The 21,584-nt window shown below is 37.5% G+C and overlaps 1 protein-coding gene across 1 annotated transcript in view; it reads right to left on the bottom strand.

Moving 5' to 3' along the window:
- Nucleotides 1-7,819: 7,819 nt before the first annotated feature.
- Nucleotides 7,820-21,584, bottom strand: part of HTR7 (5-hydroxytryptamine receptor 7) — a 29,266-nt gene continuing 15,501 nt past the window's right edge. The window contains exons 5-7 of the mRNA XM_053983793.1: nt 20,204-20,208; nt 14,546-15,292; nt 7,820-8,400 (exon numbers count right to left, since the gene is read on the bottom strand). Of these exons, the coding sequence (XP_053839768.1) occupies nt 8,364-8,400; nt 14,546-15,292; nt 20,204-20,208 (789 nt within the window). The 3' untranslated portion in view covers nt 7,820-8,363. The remainder of the gene's footprint in view (nt 8,401-14,545; nt 15,293-20,203; nt 20,209-21,584) is intronic.

The raw sequence follows: 21,584 nt of genomic DNA, 5'->3' as shown, positions 1-21,584 counted from the left end.
TTAATCTTTCTCTGTGTTTTATCACAACTAGTCAGTCTTTTCTACTACTTTGTTCACTAAATCACAGTTTAGGCTCTACAGACTGGAACATGAAGATAAGAGTTGGAAGTCTAAATGGAAAAATATTTATCTATGTGAGCTGCAGTTTATGGAACTATAGCAGATAAAGAGAAATATATTTCTGGAGCTCATTCAGGTTATTTTTCTTCTGCAATCTGCTGTGCTGCTTAACCAGTAAATTAGGTAGGCCAATTCACAGAAATAGAGGAAATTATAATCTATTCACCACCTCTTCTCGGTGATAATTTAACAAACAACAATTTTGCCCTGCCAATTATCTGGGATTGTTCTAAAGGGAACATTATAAAGACTAGAATGTACCTTCGTAGCAACAGAATAATTTTGAATAACATTTTAAAACTTGCTTTGATACAAAAGCTTTTATGCTCAATGATCTGAAGAACTTTCACTCAGAAAAGTCATATTGGATCAGAGGAATAAGAGACTGTACGTTATAAAAGTCATGTTAAATTCTCAGGTTTTCAATGTGGCATTTTGAGGTTTTTTTGAGAGTTACATAGGCTTCCCCTGCCAAATCCAAACTTATAGTATATAAAATATTAGTTTATTATATACAACAGGTACTTTCTTAGCTTCAGTTGTAAAAGTGAAAGTATTTCTGCCATCTAAACTTTTGTGGATATCTAGGAATCGGGGGTAAAGTCACCAGGACAAATCCAAATAACGGAGCTTGCCCAATTTCTCACAAATTCCAGCTGCCAAGTGTTAGGATGTCAAATGTCCTCACTGAGGCAGGTAATATCACATCAGTATGTTATGGCTGAAGAAGTGCCTCTGGTCTGAAGCCCTCCCTAGGGGAGCAGTAAGTTATATTTTCAGGATTTTCTGATTATGATTCTGTAGGATGATATAAAGCTCTTATATGTGGATATAAAGCTTTACCAAGAAACAGTAAACTTGAGTCTTCTTTTCTGCTCCAGGAATTTTATCCACAGTTTTGACTGTACTTCTACAACACATTCACTGGATAAAGAACTCCTTAAATGTAAATTAGCATCTGAAGTGGTAGGCTATGGAGTCATGCATTCCTTCAGTTCCCTTTTGATCTGATGAATATTGAATTGCTTTCTGCAAAGGCTCCTCCCAGAAGGGCCAGGCAGTGCTTCTGTCACTTGGAACAGCCTGCTAATACTCTCCAAGTATTAGTATCAGCCTGCTAATACTCTCCAAGTATTAGTATCAGCCTGCTAATACTCTCCAAGTATTAGTATCAACCTGCTAATACTCTCCAAGTATTAGTATCAGCCTGCTAATACTCTCCAAGTATTAGTATCAACCTGCTAATACTCTCCAAGTATTAGTATCAGCCTGCTAATACTCTCAGTCTCCAAGTAAGGGGCTGTGGATCTGGTGTCAGCCTTGGTCATAGCTTTTCCATGTGCTGAGTAAGTGGTCTGAGCACTTTATAAGAAACATAGATACTGCCACAACATCTCTCAAAGCAGGTGGTGAGTGGCACGCAGAGCTCTGGTTCTGCTGGATGCACAGTCCACATTCCCAGGCTGTGCTGGATTGGTGACCTGCACAGCTGATCATATAGGCTGCCTCTGGCTCTGCAGACCTCTGTGCCTTGCAGGAGCTCAGAGAAGTGGCAGGTCAGAGGGACTCATACTGTGATGGCAGGTAGGTAGGGCTTTATTGGGTCATAATTCCAGGAATATTTCATTCAATCCCACAAAACTTTTGCCTCAGGATATTTTTTTATTAGATATACCATATTTCTGCTCAAAATTTACTATTTTTGGTCATATATACATCAAAACAAGAGCTTTGTTTCACTTTGTTATCACATGCAAATTTGAAAACAAGCTTTACCAGCATCAGGGCTCTCAGTGATTTGAAACTGGCAACAAATTTTCTACCATTTTTCTCTTTGCTTGCTTCTTGCTTTTGCTGTCCTTTTCAAGAAAATGATCATTCACCATATCTTTGCTTTCATAATGTTTTAGATGAGAGAGAAGCTTTTTGTTGGGGGTCTGTCTCTAATGATTCATCTATAAATCATGATAATAAAATAATTCTGTTTAGTTAATTGCCAACCTGTTGTAAGTTGCTATTAAAATTTAGTTTCCTACCAGCAATTACTCCTCAGAAATCATATTTTATTCACTCTGTAAATCTATTGCACTGTTCATAGTGCTATTATACCTGTGACATTGTAATAGCAACAGTGAAAATCAAGTCATCTTTCTGCTGACAGAATAAAAGCAGTAAATGTCAAACTAATGAATATAGAGTGGGCATATGTAAATGACCTAGGAGAGCAGAGAGGTTCTTAACATTTCTCATTTTAAGCATAGATCAACCTGAGTTTCACTGTGTGAAAGACTCTTACGTGGTTAATCTGCACTGGCTGTAACTTGATCAGAAATAATTTTTAAAAGGGCTTCATATTTTTGCTATAAACTAAGTAATGTTCAATAGATCTCCAGCTCGAGAAGAAGAAAGCGTACCGAGCTCTTCCTCCTCGTCAGTCTGAGCTCTGGGGGCAGCCGTGCCCGCTGGTGTGCCCGGAGCAGGGATGTGCTGGTGTGTGCCACAGCTCACCCGGGCACTCTGCTCCTTCCCCACGGGCACAGCGGTGCTGCTGGGAGGGAGCTGCCTTGGGGCACACTCCCCACGTGCACATCTGCGTTCAGGCACTGGGAAGTAGTGTATTAAATTACAAGTCCTCCGGGCTTCACCCGGGTGCCCAGCCAGTCCGGGGGAAAACCTTCGGCCGGCCGGTCCGCGGGGAGGAGGTGGCGGGACCCGGATAGCTCCACCGTAAGGACGAGAGGGCTCCGGAGTGGCTTTATTCCTAGAGGCTTTATTTCAGGAGCGTCGCAGGAACAGGAGGGGGAAGAAACGAGGGACACAAGCGCTCTCGAAGGGAGCGAACCCCAAGAGCCTCGAGGAAAGGCGGGGCTGGGTATTAAGGGCAAAGGAGTAGGCGTGGTTAGGGTACAAAACAACCAATGGGTAACGGGTAAAGGGGGGGGAGACAGAGTGGGGTGACATACAGAGAACTAATCGGGGTACAGAGGAGGAGTGGTATTCTAACAGGAGCCAATGGGGGTAACAGAACAACTGAACTTTCTGGAATTGGGGCGTATGCTAAACATTGATGGACAGCTCTTCTGGGGCGGAGAGCAGCAATTGATTGGCAACCTTTTCTAGACTGTTGCTGCCTCCCAAGGGAGAGCAGGAACCCCTCCCACAAAGTAGCCCCAGAGTGAGGACGCAGGTGGAACCTGCTTGTGTGCTTTGCCTTTGCTCCGGAGAACTGCATGTACACGCTCAGTGTCTCAAATACAGCTTTTCTCTGATGTGATTTCCCATCACGGCTCATGCTGCTGTTTGTGCCTTTCATCTTTCCTGGATCTGGTAATTGAAACCAGAAGAGATGAGATTTGCTCAGAACAACTGAGATGTTACATGAAAAACTGATTTTTTGAGAGCAGTTTCAAAACACTCTGTCTCCTAAAAATCTCTTTTATAATATGTTTAAAAATAAATCAAAATATAATTTCTGTCTTTCTTACAAATTAAAGAGCATTATTGGCTTTTTGATTCAGCTGCAAATAATTTCTGTTTATTTGGCCAAATACCAAATTTAGGTAAGTGATATTTTTAACAAAATAGTTCATATAGGTAGTCAACCATAGGAAAAGGCCCTACCTAAAGAAATAAGGATTGATTTAACAGATTTAAAAATTAAAAAAAAAAAACAAAAACCACTAGCATGAATGAAATAAGTTACAAAACACCTGAATATAATTTTCTGAGGATGTCCCAAGATGGATGCCCTCTGTGCATTGAAAAGCTTATCACAGACAAGGGGTTAGATTATATAATTCAAGAAATTGGACAAAATATGCTGGCTACTCTGAGCAGTCTTCTCTGGACTGAAATGCCAATAAAATATTTTCACATTCACCCTTCCCTGAAAAGGCTTGAACAGATGAAATCAGCTTTTGTTTAGGAGCAATCAGTCTCGACCTGCTCCATATGGCTCCTGCCAGTGCTCTTTGTAGCAGCACTTGTGCTGAGCAACCAAACCATGCTTTCTTCAGGAGAGTCATTAAAAATCCCTCATTCTTTCAGTTCACCACTCTCCAACAAGTATAGGTACTTTCTTCAACATTGAATTGAATACAGTAAGGATTTTCCATTAGTTGAGCTGAAAAAACGCAGACAGTTTTGTAGATGATAATGTCTTCCATGTATCTAAATTAAAATCACTTAAACAAATGGATTCTCTATTTAATGTAGCATTAGTTCAAAAAAGCACATGAAACAGGGATTAGTATTCAGTAGACTTATTTTATTGTATAAAAGTAATTACCTTTTAAATACTATCCAAATTAACATTTTAATATTCCTCTAGGCTTATACATTTTAAAAGCATAATATAACTTGGTACCTAATACAGAAGAACCCTATTTCCTTTTCTGCTAAATTAGTCTGCTGTATAAATTTGAATAATTTGCAATGTAAGCGGCAGCAATCCTTTTTCTTACAAATAAAACTCATATTACAACAAAAGATGCTCAATGTTTTCAGCACAGGCTAATTAGAACGTGAAGAGCTTAATTTCATCGTATTTGGATTTCTTGGTAAGCTACCTGGGGAAAAGAATCTCTTATGTCACCCATCTTTATGTTTTACCAGACCTTTTCAAGCTAAAATATATGACCTAAAATGGAGTTCAATCTCAATCCTCTGGTGAATTTTGCATATTAAAAGTCCCAGCTGGCTGAAATAATACATAGAATTCACATTTATCTTTTAAAATTGAGACCATCTGACTGTTTACATAGTATATGTTGTTATGATTTTTGTGCTTCCACATAACTTTTTTATCAGTGTATATTGTGATAATAAAAAAAACTTTCTTCTTTTATCACTGAATTTATTTATTGCTCATGTTTGAAGCAAATGAATCACTTTGTCATATTGGTAAAGCCACATAATTTAGTAAGATCTTTACAGTAGAATCAAGGGGACAGTTAGGAAAAGACTTTAAGTTTGTAGAATAGAAGATTAATCTGGAAAAAAAAAGGATGATAAGGGAAGTGTAGGAGAGCTATAATAAAGGTGTAGTAGGCTTGTCCACCAAATAGATCAGTGGTCTGTTAACCACAACAGTATATGGGGGAAAGACAGGATCAGGTGGATAGTGAAAAATCAAGGGGTATGCAATTTTTTAAAGTCATTTATTTTATTAAATGACAATGGTAACTGATAAATGAAATGGTACCTACCATAAGGCAGACCTGTGAAAATGCAAACTGCTCACTGTCACATCCCAGAACAGGTTTTAGTGACAGAGTTACAGAAGCATCCTCTGCAGATCCAGGACAGTGGTTCTGAGCCTTGCTTCTGGCATCATCCACTCTGCTGGCATTACATCCACAGCCTGGGGACTGGGATTATCTCAGTGTGAGGCAGGTCTGTGTCCTGCCCTTGTAGTGGGGGCTAGAGGAACTATGGAAAGCTCTGCTTCTTATCCCACCAGGCTGTCTCATATCCTGACCTCTATTCAGCCCTATTTCTTTCCTAATCCTATAAAATGTGTGCATTATTTGCTGGTATTGGGCATGCACTTAGCCTTGGGTCTCTCTCCTAGCTGCTGTGTGAGTTTGTGCATTGGTGTGAAAGGTGAGAGACCTGACAGTTACATCAGGAAAAAAAAATGAGCTTCAACTCCTATTGCAAAGAATCAGAACTGTGTAGTTCCTAATGTTCTCTGTGTTGTTTATGTGTCTGAAAGATCCTGGGTGAAAAACTTTTTCTGGAAAAACAGGTAGAACTGCAACTTTATAGGTCTGTGATGCCACAGCCTGTCCTAAGATAGCCTCATAATTTCTGTGAGATTCTGGGAATGTAATAGGTAGCAAAACAAACAAATGTTTATCAGGTAATAATAGATTCACTACCTTCTTTTCATGAGGAAGTACCATCCTAAAATACAAGGGACATAAGTGTGTGTGTAATATATATATGTATAGATCTGCCTGGAACTGTAGCTCCCTAGCAACTTAAAGCTCTTTCTGACTCTTTTGCCCTCTATTAAGTTCCTCTTAAAACACACATTTTCCCTTACACTTGAAATAATGACATTAAAAGCCTTATAAATTTTCACAGAAAAATTTTACTGGTAGCTATTTTTATTTGGATTTTTTAAAAATCCTTTAAAATATTAATATAATGTATAATTTTTCCATTTCACTTCAAGTTAAGGTTTTGACACAGCATCATGAACAAGGAAAATGACAGTCTAATTCATCAAAGTAAAATTGCTTCATTACCTTTGTGAAATGGACATGCAACTGAGACCATAAAGCTTGAAAATGAGTTTCAGAGTATGGCCACTGCCCTTCATTTTAAGGCTTGTTTTTTTTTAAAAAAAGTAAACCCCTTCCCCCCTTTTCCCCCTTTTTTCTTGTTACATTTGTGAAACTATCATCTCCCTTTCTCACTAGGTTCAGTTATAATATTATCTGCCAATGTAGTTTTGCCTTCAGCTGAGTTCCTCTGAATGTATTCTCATAAAATGCAACCAGAACTGGTCCACTGGCCATTGCCAATAACTGTCCATTTTCCTGTTAAATAATTCACGCTAACCAAGTAAAAACCATTTCTGTCATTCCCTTTGGAAAATAAAATAAACTGTAAGACTAATTTTGTTTCAGATGTAGAGTTCACAGTGAGTAGTTATATCAGTAAAATACTGAAATGAGCCTTGCTGCCCTAGTGAGATGAAAATCTTCCCCTCTGGTGCTCTCATGTAACCACAGGAGTTATCTTAGGGTGCCAGGATCGTGTGTAGAAGGATTAGGCTCTCTGTTCTAGGTTTTACATAGGCTTGACATAGGTTTGATTTGCTTCATCTGCTGATTCCTCGCCAATAAGAAATTCATTGGCCTGTTCTGGTACGTCTGACTCCTTATTTAGGCAGCTGTGGTGAACTTTTACATTGATATAAACGAAGTTAAAGCCCCAATGACACATGTAGCCACTGGATGATTTACCAGCAGCATTTTGGTTAAACTGCAAGTAAGGGATTAAATTATCACAAATCCCACAGCTAGGGAAATAAGGCAAGTGCTCATCGAGGAGTACCTTTAAAGAAGACAGACTTTGGGAATGGGATATGCTTCTGCATTTTGCATTGTATAACTGTGCATAGTTTAGAAACCCTAAACATAGTTTAGAGGGGAAATGAATATGTGAGAAGCTCAAAAAAAATCAAACAAAAAATATTAAAAGCTATGCTTAAGGAACAATGCCTTGAATCCATTTTCCCTGGGAAAAATGGTCATTTATACTCACCTATTTAGTTTTTGTCAAGCCAAAGGGATCTGTTTTAATTGTAACAAACCACTGGCAGAAATAACACTTCTTAAACACATTGCAAAAAAAAAAAAAAAATTAATTCTCTCTCTAGCTAGCCAGTAAGACAAAAAGCCAAGTGCTGTGGAAATTCTCCAGCCTTTCATACATATTTGAATTGAAATGACAGAAATTTATAAATTGGCAGGTCATGAAAATTACATTAAAGCAAAGCAATCATATTTGTAAATTAGCTGTGGTGTAATACATGTGCATTCTAATTTTGCCCCTTAACTTTCATCACTGTGTAACTGAAAGCAGATTTTTACACAAGTCTGGGAGAACCAATGACATATATGCTAACTAGTAACAGACATTTACTTAATACAACAGAAATCTTTAACAAAAATTGGTCTTTTATTGTCATTCTCAATCCCATTGCAGGTGTACAGCATCTCTTTAACACAAGCTCTGAAAGCATCCACAGAGACAGCATTTGCCTGAAAACCTCTTTTTTTTAGTACAGCAAAATACATTCAGTATCACTGACAATCCCTGAATATGAATACCAGTGTTGGGATCCACAAGCATGGTAAACATACAAATGTTCTTCTACATAGTTAAATGTGGTGGAAATCTGTACAATGCTTTATCTTTGAGTTTTAGTGGCATTCCTTCCACCCCATGTCAAACTTATTGCTGAAATTATTTGGCTTTCTCAGGCAGAAGACTATTTTCATTTGTATGTAACAGCATTTTCCTCCATAACAAACAAGATGTGAGTACTTCCAATAGAAATATTTCTAACGTAATGTATTGAGCTCATGGAATATTTTTAGCACACTCCCATCAAAGGAAGATGAAGTACATTTTATAAATCTATCCAGTTCTTCGGAAGCCAACTCTTCATTTTTCTTCTTCCTGGTCTGGCTTGACTTTTTCTGGCTGCTTTGAAGCACATTTGGTCATGATTCTTTTTCCCTGGAGAAATCAGAACTCCTCCTGTTGTTAAAAAAGTGGATGAATTAGATGAGAAATATCCTTCAGCAACTAAAAGTTCTGATCAAATATACCATTGAAATAAATGGAAACATTTCTCAAGAGGCAATTAGATCATGTCTATTGAGATAACTCTCAAAAATCCCATACAAATGAGGAAGCTGGGGGAAAGTGGAGCATTCTGGGGGCTTTCAGTCCTTTGTACTCATCATGTTTTGGGTTGTTGTGAGAACTGAGGAAGTTCTCTGTCTGTTTTACACAATTCAGTGGCAAAAGCCCTAAATTCCTTTATTAAATACAGGTAACTTTTTTGAGAGCCCTGCATTGTGCAGCCTTCCAGCCTCTGGTGGCAGCACAAACCTCCACGTGCCACTGCTCATGTGAGAGGGAGAGAGAAAGGAGCCAGAGCAGTAATGAAGACTTCTTCCTTGCTTCCATCAAATTGTCTGTAGTCTAAGAATTACTGCAAAGTCTTTGCATGGAATATACAAATTCCTGCCTCTCTCCTCAAGCTGGGTGAAGGGAAGAGCCACTCTTGTACTGCAACCAAATGTTGTAACACAAACACCTGCAAGGTTACAAGACAGGGTGTCAGGGCATCCCTCTCCAGTCTTGCAGCAAGGTTTTGTTCCATCTTGTCTTAGCCTCCCTGTTCAAACCATGGAATTATTCATATCTCTAATTGTAGCAGGAGCAGGCATTTTTACAGACAAACCTGCATTCTCACTTATTTCAAATATTTTATTACATGAAAACACATCCTGGTAAAAAATTATCCAAATTAAAGGAAGGCTGGTAATCATACCCAAGTTCAAATAGATATGAAGGAAAGATAAAGATACTTTAAATTCTATGTTTTATGCCATTCTAAACTTTCTTTTAATGCCAGAATAAAATTCTGGATTTTATATAAATTGCCCTAGAGAATGTTGTTTGTTGTTTCTCTCTTTTCTGGGCTGATAGGAGATTATTTCAGAAAGAGCATACTAATATTTATTAAAAAATGTTATTTTGCAGCATTAACTTTATGTGCATAATTGAATTTCTGATTTTTTTTCTTGTAATGACAAATGAAAGGTCCTTAGCATGATTTTCACTTGCTGCATTTACTGCTTTCTTTGAAGACAGAAATAAAATTTATGGATTTGTCAGATTTGCAACTATTGTTGGGAAGTAAATGTTCATTTAATTTGCCTAATTTTGTATTTGCCTTGCAACCATCTTCAGGATGGTAGATTTGACTGAGAAATCCCTGTTGTTTTTACACAGACCTGGTTAGTTTAGCAAAAGATGCCAAGTTTTCTGAGGCAATAATGAGTTTATCCAGATGCATTCTTTTGTATTTTTCCATGCTTCAAAAGAGATTTTTCAAAAGGGCTGAACTAAGTATACTTCAGTGGCTTGCTTTCTCTTCTCTTGCAAAAGGTAAAAATAAATATACTGTCAACACAATTCCCTGGAACTAGCAAGACCACACAACTACTGAATTAATGAAATATCGTTGATTTTGACTCAGTAGATAGAAAAGGAAAGGCAAAATATTTATTCTGTCTGGTATGTTGGTTTATAAAACTGGATGAACTCTTCTGGAAACTTTGATACTTTGATATGTTTGTACGTGATTTCTTTCTGAAGTAACTTGACTAGCTCTATGTGAAAGATTGCAAAAGAAGAAAGTATCATTTCAATCAGTAAAGTCACAAAGCTACACAAATCATCAAAATATTATCCTCAGCAATCACCATATAGTAATATCTTTTAGAAGTAGCTCAATGGGGTTTTTTTAGCTTGCAGCACTGAGAAATGAATCTGGGAATCATAAGCATCTTTTCAGTTTTCAGCAAATAAAAGCTATTCTCTCCTTTTGGAACTATCCCTATGTGAGAAGGCATTGAGCACAAGAGCAGAGCAGCTGAATTTTGGGCGTGGGGAATGACAGGCCCATTGGCAAAAGTTTAGAAAGTGGATATAGAAAATACAATTCACTTCAGACTCATGCTGAACCCACTCTTTAGTGGCAATAACAACCTTAGAAGATTTAAAACCATTAGGAGGGACCTAAGTTAGTATTTCTTACAAATTGTAAAGATTACTCTTCTGATTCAATTTTTCTTAAGCTATTTTTAAATTTACTTGCTTGAGCCCTTCTCTTAAAAAAAAAAAATTCTAGTCCTCACAATCTCTACCTCGTCAGCATTTGAAATAAGAGGTGTCTTCTATTCCAGGATATTAATAATACTGCATATTAAAACCATTCCCCAAATCTCTTAATTTTCTCCTTTCTCTTTCCCTGTGTCTTCCCGAGAACATTTTAAAATACAAGAATTACTTCTTAAGCAAACTGTGAAGAGGATTTGATGACACATTGATCTTGCACTTTTTGAGAATGCTGTAATTTAAACAGGTTTTTTTCCTGAAAGATTAGAAAACTTATATGAAAATTTAATAGCTAGGAAAAGCACAAAAATCAATGGCATTGCTTCCAACACCTTCCAGTTCTGTAACTGCAGCATCTTGGTCAGTAATCCAAAAACTTAACTCAATAATGTTCTTTTAATAATGCTGCACTGTTTGGAGCAATGGCTGCCTGGAAATGTGTTTTCCTGCCAGGTATCAGGGACAAAAGAGTGAGAGGATTTTGCCTGCATTATTTATAATATTAATTTGGTAAATAATTCCTTTCTTTGTCTCATTGCAGTAGATTTATTTGCCACTCTTTGACACATCTTTCTGCAGCTGGTGCTAGCTCTGAACAGAGCACGAAAAACAATGTTTTTCTTTTTATGAAACTGAAATGTGAAGCAATAGAGGCATAATAATAAGATATTATCATCAAGTCACATGTTTTACTACTCTGCTGTTTCTATTACTCCCCAGTAAGGCTGTTGCTAAACAGAGGAGTTTGGCAGGGGCCAATAGTTTGTTACAGTATTAGATCTACAGGCTGGTAGGTGGTGGGAGCTGGAGAAAGTGCTAGGAATCAGGTTCCTACCACAGACAGTCTCCTTCTTAAAAACTGTGCTAAGTGGGCAGGGGGAGTACAAATCTCACTTTTTCCCTCTTCACTTAGTCAGTGTTATGCCGGCCTGCCTGTGCTCCAGCTGGTTCCTGGAGTCTTTTATTTCCATTTTTTTCACAACCCCATCTATTTGATTCACCCTTCTGGCTTTCCTCTGGAAACATGGAGGAACACACAGACCAAGAGTGCAGTCTCTTCTTGGATTTGCTACAAGCACATGTTGGCATAGACTTCTCATACACCCATTTTTGTATTATCCCTTGTCAAATCTGTAGTGAATTATTTAAGTGAAAAATGTGCTATTGCTGCAGTTAGATATTGTGATGCAGTTCAATTCATTTATCTTTTTAAAAAATTGAAAGGTCCTGTTCACAAAACCAAACAATTATGTCTTTCTTATTCTTTTTAAATCCTCTTTCCATTAGAATTCTGTCTGCAAACTTTCTCTTCTTCTCAACTTCTTTGTGTGCTTGGGCAATGGGACATTCTTCTAATCTTCTCTTTTACTTTTCCCCTCAAATACAGCTCCATCTAGAAACACCTTCCATTTGTCTATATTTTGATTTGGGTGTATGAAGAAACTTTGCAGTGCTTTGGTTTTTGGAGTTTTTTTCCTTTGGTTTTTCTTTTCTTTCCAAACACATCCAGAAGTCAAATATGGATGTTTATCTCCAAAAACTTCAAGAATTGGTATAAACACCATAACAACTCTTATTCCTTCCTGGGCTCTCATTACCTGAAACAGATGGTAGAGGAAAGCTGGACTCCTGCAGGATGTTTTCCCAGAGGATAGCAATTGCCTTTAGTGACAGCTGGGCAAATGTCCATCTCTGACTCACAAGACACATGTTCCATTAAAAAAAAAAATCATCTTATTTGGAGGAAACACAGCTTCTCAAGCTTTCCTGCAGAATAAAAATGCTGCAACTTCTGTCCAGAATTCTAAAATCACCTTCAGAGTTTTATAGTCCCACTTGGAGTCTCCCCAGGTACACCTATTTGTATATTCTCATGTATGTCCTTATACAGGAAAAAAAACTTACAGAAGGCCTTGAAAACTTCTAATTTATACTGGAAACAAACAAACAAACAAACAAAAAAAGCTACTCTGATAAGTAATAAAGAAACAGCAATAATTCCAAGATTACTATGGAAAATATGTTTGAGTTAACATGAGCTCTTCTCCATACTTCAGAGCTTGTGGATCTTCTGGGCCCAAATCTCTTCTTGTCCCTGTGCATAATATTGGAACATTTAAAAGAAATAGAACTGTCCCAAATCAATTTGAAACTGCTTTAGAAAACTGTTTTGAAGCTGGAATACAGCCTCTTATGCTACAATTCTGTTCTGAAAATGAAGCCAAAATGTACTCCCTACTGTCGTGTATGAATGCATCTAAAATGAGCTAAGCACGTTTCAGTACAGATGGCTCAGCACATCAGTCCAGCTCTTGCCTTTGTGCCAGTCAGAGGGTCCAGTGTTTGCAGCTCTGTCTGTATGCTGGGAACAAGGGGTCTGGCACAGACTGCTCCCTGCTTAGCCCAAATGAACATCACTGAACTCACTGAAGTCATTTTGCCTTCAGACTTGAGAAAGCAGGGACAGAAGTTAGCCTACAGTGGGATTTGATGCTGAGGCAATTTGATAATGAACATGTCTCCTCACTGATGTCCCAATATCTGAAAAAGTAGATCAAGCTCTGAAGCTTGAAGTCTTTGTTCAGTAATGTAGCCTCGCTCTCTGCTTCAGCTGGAACATGGTGTGCAGTGCAGACTTGGGCCAAAGAAGTCATCTTGATTTTATGAGTTGTTTTATTATTATTTTAAGTTATTATAATAGTATCTTACAAAATTGCTGCATGTTGTATTAATACATTACTAGGAATATATTCATATAATCAATATGTTTATTATTAATTTTTAATTTAAAAATTGCTATACTATTTGGCCCTGCTACACTGACAGAAGAGGTCTGTTACCAAAGTCAGGAGAAATAGGATCACATGCTTGGACAAACTGCAGTGATGGTAGAAAAAGCTAGAACCAGAAAAAGTAAATTATCTTTATTCATACACAAGGCAAGACTTTAAATCACTTTAAGCACAAGTGATGATTAAAATCGTTTTTAAGGATAAAGTCCAGATGTCTGTGAAGTCATAAGGTCTTATGTTTGTTTTTTCCTTACTGACTTCAGAAGAGAAAGAAATCCCAAAAAGTAGAAGAGGTTTCAAATAGACAGTAAATTAACTACTGAAGTGGCACAAGGACTAGCCATACATCACAGAAATGACTTGTGCGCAGACAGCCTCCATCTAGATCAGAGAAGTGCTCAGCTGAGAAAGCCAAGAGAATTAAAAAAGGAAGAGATGGACAAAGACCAGACAGATCCTGAAATAAAATGTAATCAGAGACATTTGTTTTGTTAGAAATACAGTACCAGATTACCTGGTGTGATTTGCACAGCAGCACTGCAGCTAGCTGTGCTGCATGGCTGTATCAAGCAGCAGATGCTGGTCCCTATGACTTTACTCAAACTTTTAATCACATTGGAAGTGTTACATATAGTCTCAGTGCCAGAGTTGCTGCAAAGGCAATATTGAATTTCACAACATGGTTCATTTCCAGGCAATCCAGTAAATTAATGTTTAATGAACATATGGGGTTTTATAATAAAGAATATTTCTAAGGAATAGAAGTTCTTTGATTCAGCTTTGTCTTTAATGATTTATTTTTGTAAAACTGAAGTGGAAGGAAATTAACTTTTCACTATTCTCAGGTCTTTATTACAGCAAAGAAACTCTGGGACAATAAGCTGCATCCAACATTCAGAACTACTAAACATTTTTTGGGCCAAACAAACGGATTAGGCCAACTATTCCTTTTCCTCACTAACAGCTCAAATATCCTGCACTACATTCCACTTCCATCCTTGCTTATATTCCTCTTACACCCAAATTCTTTAGATGGTGGTCTTGCTTTTCCAGGCTGATTAGGACTGGTGGGCTCTTGTTTCCTGATGACTGCATTAACACTGCTCAACTGCTTCTTCCTACACTTCTTTCAAACCTGTGGGGAAAATGCCAATGTGATAAAACAACAAATGATCACAGGAGAGGATGAGTGACCTTACAGAACGAATTCTGGCTTTTCTGCAAGCTTCAGAGCCTCGTGCATCCCTGCGGCCGAGAGTTTGCGGTTGATATTCCTGTATCTGCACTGCAGCAGGTTGCGATAGGTTGTCCTCAAGTCCCGGTTGAAGAAGGCATATATAAAAGGGTTAATGAGAGAGTTTGCATAGCCCAGCCATAGAAATGTTCTCTCCACCCAGAGTGGGATGCAGCTGCACGCTGTACCACAGATGAAGGGCCTTGCAGTTGAGAGGAGGAAAAAAGGCAGCCAGCAGACTGTGAAAGCCCCAACAATAATCCCAAGGGTGGTGGCAGCTTTCTGTTCTCTTTTAAAGATGGAAATGTTTTTCTTGTCATGCTTTAGGAGTCGTGAAAAATTAGTACATTCTTCAGATTCCTTGTGCAGTTTTACAAGTCCATTCACAGAAATCCCTTCCATTTCTTCCAGACGGGGAAAACCAGTAAACTTGTGTTTAGCAGCACTCCTCCTGGCAGCTTTATAAATCTGATAGTACATGAAAAGCATCACTGACATTGGAATATAAAATGCAACTGCTGTGGAGTAAATGGTGTAGCCAAAGTCTTGACTGATGAGACAAACCTTTTCGTCATTTACGTTCTGGGCCCAGCCGAAGAGCGGGGGGATGGTGATAGAGGCAGACAAAAGCCAGACACACAGGATCATTTTGGCCATACACTTCCCGTTCTGCCTTACAGGGTACGTAAGAGGTCTTGTTATTCCCAGGTACCTGGAAGGATAACACAGAGTTACTACAGAGGGCAGGGGTTAACTGCTAAAAGTTATTTCACTTACTCTGCCCTAGAACAAAATCTTTGACTAAGTTTTCAATTTCATAATTTTCAGTCCTCTCTTTGCGTGTACTTCCAACTTGTAATTCCTGTGTCTTTCATGTTAAAATTTATAGTGTTAGTATTCTATATAAAAGGTTTTTTATTCCAGAAGGAAATATCCCATTGGCCATAACAAGCTGTGATTTCTATGAATTTGTTCAATCTTCATGCACATAAAGCATATTTCGGCTTTTAAGGAAATTCTGAAACCTAAATTTTATTTTCCTACCTTAAGAAATCTTGGACTATAGAAGAATGCTCATTCCACAAAGTCTACCACTTTTTGTATTGAGTGGATGGTTATAACAAGCAAGCATTCATCTTCACTCTTCTTATGTATTCAACAATTAGGAAGAGCCCTGCCACTAAGCTGAGATGATGAGTTGTCTTTCTTTCCTTCATGTTTCAGGCAGGAACAACAAACTGCAAAGTTATACCACGAGTAGACTATTTCAGTACTAAAATAATTCTTTTTATCATCGCTTAATTAGAAAGAAAATACATGTATTCAATGTCCAAACTTTTACTGAACAAAGTAAAAATCTGTCCCAGTTCAAGAAGACCTGGGGAAGAAAACACAGTTTTACAGAAAAGAAAAATGCTTATAATTTTTTCATAGAAAAAAAAAAAAAATTAGGTCTGTTGACAACTTTTCTATTTCCTAACTTGTGGTATTTTAAATTAAGTATCTTTTACTTACAGAAGTATTACTATGGCTCTACATAGCTGGGTAAGAATATCCTAAATTTGAATTTACTTTCAACTATAGAAAATTTCTGTATTTCCTCTCTAACAATGGGAATTTTCTCTTATATGGAATCATATGCCTTTATTTAGACCTAAAATTTTTAGTTCCAGTTTTGGCTTCTGCTCAACTGGAACTTACCTATGAGTTACTTTTAACTTCTCAAATTGTTCTTTTTCACTTCCTCCAAAAAAATTTAGAGAAAATCAGTGTGATTTGTTTTGTTACTTGTAAAAGAAATTATTTCTAACCAAGTTCCTGAATAATGTTTTGGTTGCAAGAGCTACTGGTGTTTAGTGAAAGTTCTGGAGTGTTACAAACAAGAACTATAGCAATGTGATTAAAAATATTTTTGAGAAGCATGTTTTCTCTGTCTATTCACTTAGCAGAAGAAACATGAGATTTGCCTGGCTCTGTGGAATGCATTGTTGATTTTACTGCAGTGCAGGAAATCATGGCCAGTGCTCTTGCTTTCTACAAGCTTTCTACAAGCACCTGGATATGCTAGAGTTATGGAAGTAAAAGAAACATCATTTATTGATCTGTTCTGATGAGTACCAACAATCCTGTTCAATGATGTCGTTGGTTTTATATCGCTGTGTGGCAAGTGTTGCACAAAGGACAGACTGGTTTATTGTGCCCTATTCTTGACAGGATGCACAAGTAAATCACAGTATGTCAGCATTTAGCCAGTGAATCTGTGCCTGGAGGGACCATGAACTAAGAATTCTTACTGGAATTGTCTGGGATCAGAGCAGTGCAATCCATGGACCATGCTGCTAGAATAGGCTGCTTCTTGTGCCCCCCACCATCAGCATTAGAATACAGTCACTGGCCCAGCAGCCCTGGGCATCATGCAGAGACCATGGAGATTTCTGTGTTACAACACCATGGCCAAAACCATTTCCACTCCCAAGGGGCTCCAAGATAAGAAAAAGAGGAATTAGTGCAGAGAAACTTCAGTTTAACAAATTAAAATACACATCACACTGCTTTAAGCAATGCAACTGAAGCAAGAGTAAGCTCTCAGCTGCAGACTTTAGGGGACAAGAGTGGCCTACCCTTAAAATTTGTCTAAGAACAGTCTAATTCTTGTCATTTACAATGTGTTGTTTTTTAAAAAAATCCTTATCTGCCTTCCTGAAGTATGCACTCCTATAGCTGTTACCCAACTGGTCACTAAAAATAACACACTTTTAGGGTGAACTTTATTATGTAGTTAAAAAAAAGTTAAGCTGGATTTCTGTAAAAATTAAATCTGTGGGCTGCATATTCTGAGTGCCTACTGATGCTTTCTCATGCACCAGAATATAACAAAAAGAATTCGTGAAAGCATGAGTATACTGAAAAGAATGAAAATTCATTAGTTTTGCCCTGGCATCACTTTTTTTGGAGTGTATCTTTTCTTCAGAAATGCTATTTGAAATTAAAATATGTTAATTAGCATAAAAATACACCAGCATTGCTTCTGCCTTATTCATTTTGCTAAATGTGGTATGATGGGGGAAAGAAGTCAGCAGGCACAAATGAAGGAATGTTAGCTTTTAATCTCTCTATATTAAATCCATTACCCTTGAAAACTCATTTACAACGTCAAAATAATGTAAATCACCACTTTTGTCTAATACACTAGAGAGTGCTCAGGGCTTAATAGATTCATGAACTTCAAAAATATTATGTCAAATTCAGTAGGAAAATATACTTTTTAATGCTTAATCTTAAACTAGTACTTTAATAAAAAATACTTAAGGTAAATCAGCTGAACTTAACATATTCAAGTGTAAGTAACACCTTGAGGTCTTATTACTGGGAAAGAATGAAGTCAGAGTCCCTAAAACGCCCATTTCATGTGTCTCAGCTATCCCCCACATGAAAGAAGTGTCTCAGACTTGTTATTCTGAGATTTGTTTCTTTCACATGCCACAGATGTTCATTTTGATCTTGATGGAGAAGAAACTGTGCCTGGGTTCTCACTTTTAAAAGAAGGGCAATACTAGTTTGTATTCTTCCTGCTCTGAATTTCTTGACTCAGTGGTTCTGCCAGACAGGGCATCTCTCCATGTCACACCCAGCACAGTGAGGGCTGTATCTAGGTTACTCCCCAAAGGCAGATGAATGGTCTTTATTTCTTCTAAATTGGTCATGGCATTTTCCATTCAGCACTGCCTGATGCTGCATGCAGAACACTGAAGTGCAGGATGCTGTTCCAGCCCTACAAGAGGCACAACACACACAGCAGTCACGTTCTGCTGCCACTCCAAGGATGCTGGGTGAGTGCAAAACACTGAGAAGGAAAAATATGACACTACTGTCTAATGGATACAGCAAAAAACAATGATGTGAACACTTTTCAACTGCATCACATATGTGGAAAACAGACCCTTGCCTGGAGAGCTCAAAGTAAACAGTAGAGACCAAAAAGATGGCAAATGGTGAAGGGCAGAGTAAACTTTTTAAATGTGTGTGGATACACACATGAGCACATCCCTGCTCTGGACTGGTGTCTTATTATTTCCTCAGTGTCTCTTAGTCCCCACTGTGGGTTCTGCTGCAGTCCCATTCAGGTGTGAGGCATACACAGTGTGCCCAGCTCTGGGGAGGAAAAATCCTTTTTCTGGAGCTCTGTTCAAACCTGGGAGGGGGTAGAGGATTCCCTCCTTTCACCAGCCATTGTACACAATTGCCATTTGCCACACACGATGAACACCAACAATGGAAAAGGTAAACGAACAAATCCTTTCCTTTTGCTTTAGAGAAATCTGATTCCCTGTGACATAGAATTCTTCCCCAGTATCTCTAAATGCATTTAGAGACATTTAATGCCAATAAATTGTCATACACAATTTAATGTAAAACCATTATAACCATATAGGTCTGCTCCTGAGACAATTCAGTTTGTGGGCTTTTCCATGCTGGCTTTTCTGCTGTCAATTCATTATAATGACCACACAGAATAGTTTTTATCCTACAGGGCTAAAAAAATCCCCATGATCACATAGGCAGATGGCTCTAATCCTCACACTTTTTGAAATATCCAGGAAACAACCTGAGACTTAACAGCTACACTGACTTAAACAATAGAAGGAAAATAGTAACAGGATGGTCCAATTTGTGACTGTGTGTCCTAAATCTTTCTTTCCTAGCTCCATTATATGGCTAAAAGAAAAAAAGAGTAAAAGGACTTGCCTGTCACCGTGAGCAAAGTCATAGAGCAATAGAAAAGCATACAGTTAAAAGAATTAAAATAATTTTGAAGCTTCCTGCCCAATTCAATAATAAATTGAATGCATCATTACACCAACATCATTTATGCAACTGTTGTACTCACATGTAATTCCTTTGTTTCTGGTCTCCATGAACTTTATAGGCAGATAGAATTCCATTCTAGTTAGTGCACATTTATGTCTCAGAATTCACTGTCTTGATCTAACAGATTCCAGAATCAAATCAGATCTGTCACTGTCTGACTATGCTTTTATGAAGCAGATTGGATTGCAATGGAGTAAGACTAGAAACATTTTACTGGAAATGATACAGATGTGTATTACAGCTGTTTCTGCCAGGAATCACAAGACATTTTGTTATCACTTACCATTTGATTAAAAGTTGTGCTTAATATGAGGTTCTGTCAGTTCTCCTACTGTTGTATTTTAAGAGTAATAAAACTGTTTTATTCCAAAGACACACAGTGCTTCCTCCTTCGCTGCTCTGTTTCTCTAGCACAGAAGCTTTCTGTCTTCAGTATGCATCTCCATGCATGATTTCTTTGCAAACCCACACCTGTAGAAGCCCATCCTGTATTTCACCTGCAATAATAACTTATGCTGAAGAATTGTGCTGATCTACTGACATTTCTTCCTTGGCTATGGTTCTCTCATCATTTTTCATGATTTTTTTCTATTTGGTTCAGCTCAACATTAAGAGACACTTCACAAGAACAGGAGCAAAATGCCATTCCTAAAATCTATCCAGCATTGAAAAATGTTCTCCCTAGTATAGTAATGTATCTAGATAACTTTTTTCCTTTCCTTCAAATGTAAATGTAGTAAGTTGAAACAAATACCAAATCTATTCTTTCTGTTATGGCTATGTCAAAACACCTAGCAAATAGTGTTTTCTTTTCAAAGATGATGTGTTTACACAATGCAAGAGATGCCCTGTCCCTCAGACTTTCTTTTAAATAAAACAAGGTATACAAACATACAAACTGATCAGGGAAATACAATTCCCACCACATACTTAAGTGATTGAGACAGAAGTAAAAGAACAGAAGCATAGAAAGGCCTAAATGGGGGACACGAGTATTGCAGTGCACAGCTATGGTGCTATAATGTGACAATTACCTTGTTAATTATTCTACGACAGTACATTACCTTTCTGCAAGACAAACTGGGCTCATAATCACATCATGATCACTGCCAGTTTATTTCCTGGGAAGAGGAGAATATTTCAGAGGCAGTAAAATACTCTTCTCCTTAGCAGAAATGCTCAAAATTACTAATTTCAATGCATATATGAAGGCTTTCAGAATATGAATTAGTCACTTTAAAACCTAAACAAAACATCATGCAATGATGATTGAGACAGCAGAACTAACAAAATTCAAACACTACTCAGTGGAGACAAGATCAAAACACTACTCAGTGGATAGTGGAGAGAGTACAAAGATAAATACTTTGATTAGTTCTGTGTTCTGTGTAGTTACATGTTGCATCTTTCCTGTGCTGTGAATTAGTACACAGTTTATAAAAGTCTTAGCACAGTGGTCAGCTTCCACATCTTAATTGCTAGAAATCCTAGAAAGCTCTACTTCATCCTTCTCAGCTGATGGTGAATAAACAAATATAAAAGATCTTAAACGTATGTTTTGATATCTATTCTTCTAGATGCTTATGCTTCGCATTTCATAAAATTTCAACATTATTATAATTGAAATGGTGATGTGTTAATTTTACTATTTGAAAGAATGGGAATGAAATATTTGTTTTGCTTTCAGTAAGGTTAACACTTTACATTATTCCCCTTTTTCTTCTTAATTCTCCTTTTTCTTCTCCCTTCTTACATTATTCTTCTTTTTCTTCTCAAGGTTAACACTTTAAATTATTCCCCTTTTTCATCTTATTTTCTTCTTAATGAAATGTATTTTCTTAATTTTTTTTCAATAATAGGATGACCTTCATTTCCACTGCTATAGTGGGCACATATTTAATTTATTCTACATAGTAAATGTTCTGACTTGATTTTTCTTTTTCTCAGAAGTCATTGTAGGGGGTTATTTTTGATGAATTCAAGAAGTGTAGGCTTTCCTGGCAGTGGGGGGAGGATTAAGTCAATCAAAATTAAATATCTTGATTCTAAAGGAATGTAATTTGCATATAGAGGGTTGTTTTCTCCTCTCTTACATTTCTTTTCATTTCTCTGTACTTTCCTGGGCTTTCTTCCTT

This window comes from Vidua macroura, chromosome 8 (genome assembly GCF_024509145.1).
Source record: "Vidua macroura isolate BioBank_ID:100142 chromosome 8, ASM2450914v1, whole genome shotgun sequence".
Classification (NCBI taxonomy): domain Eukaryota; kingdom Metazoa; phylum Chordata; class Aves; order Passeriformes; family Viduidae; genus Vidua; species Vidua macroura.
This window is presented reverse-complemented; position numbering and strand designations above follow the sequence as displayed.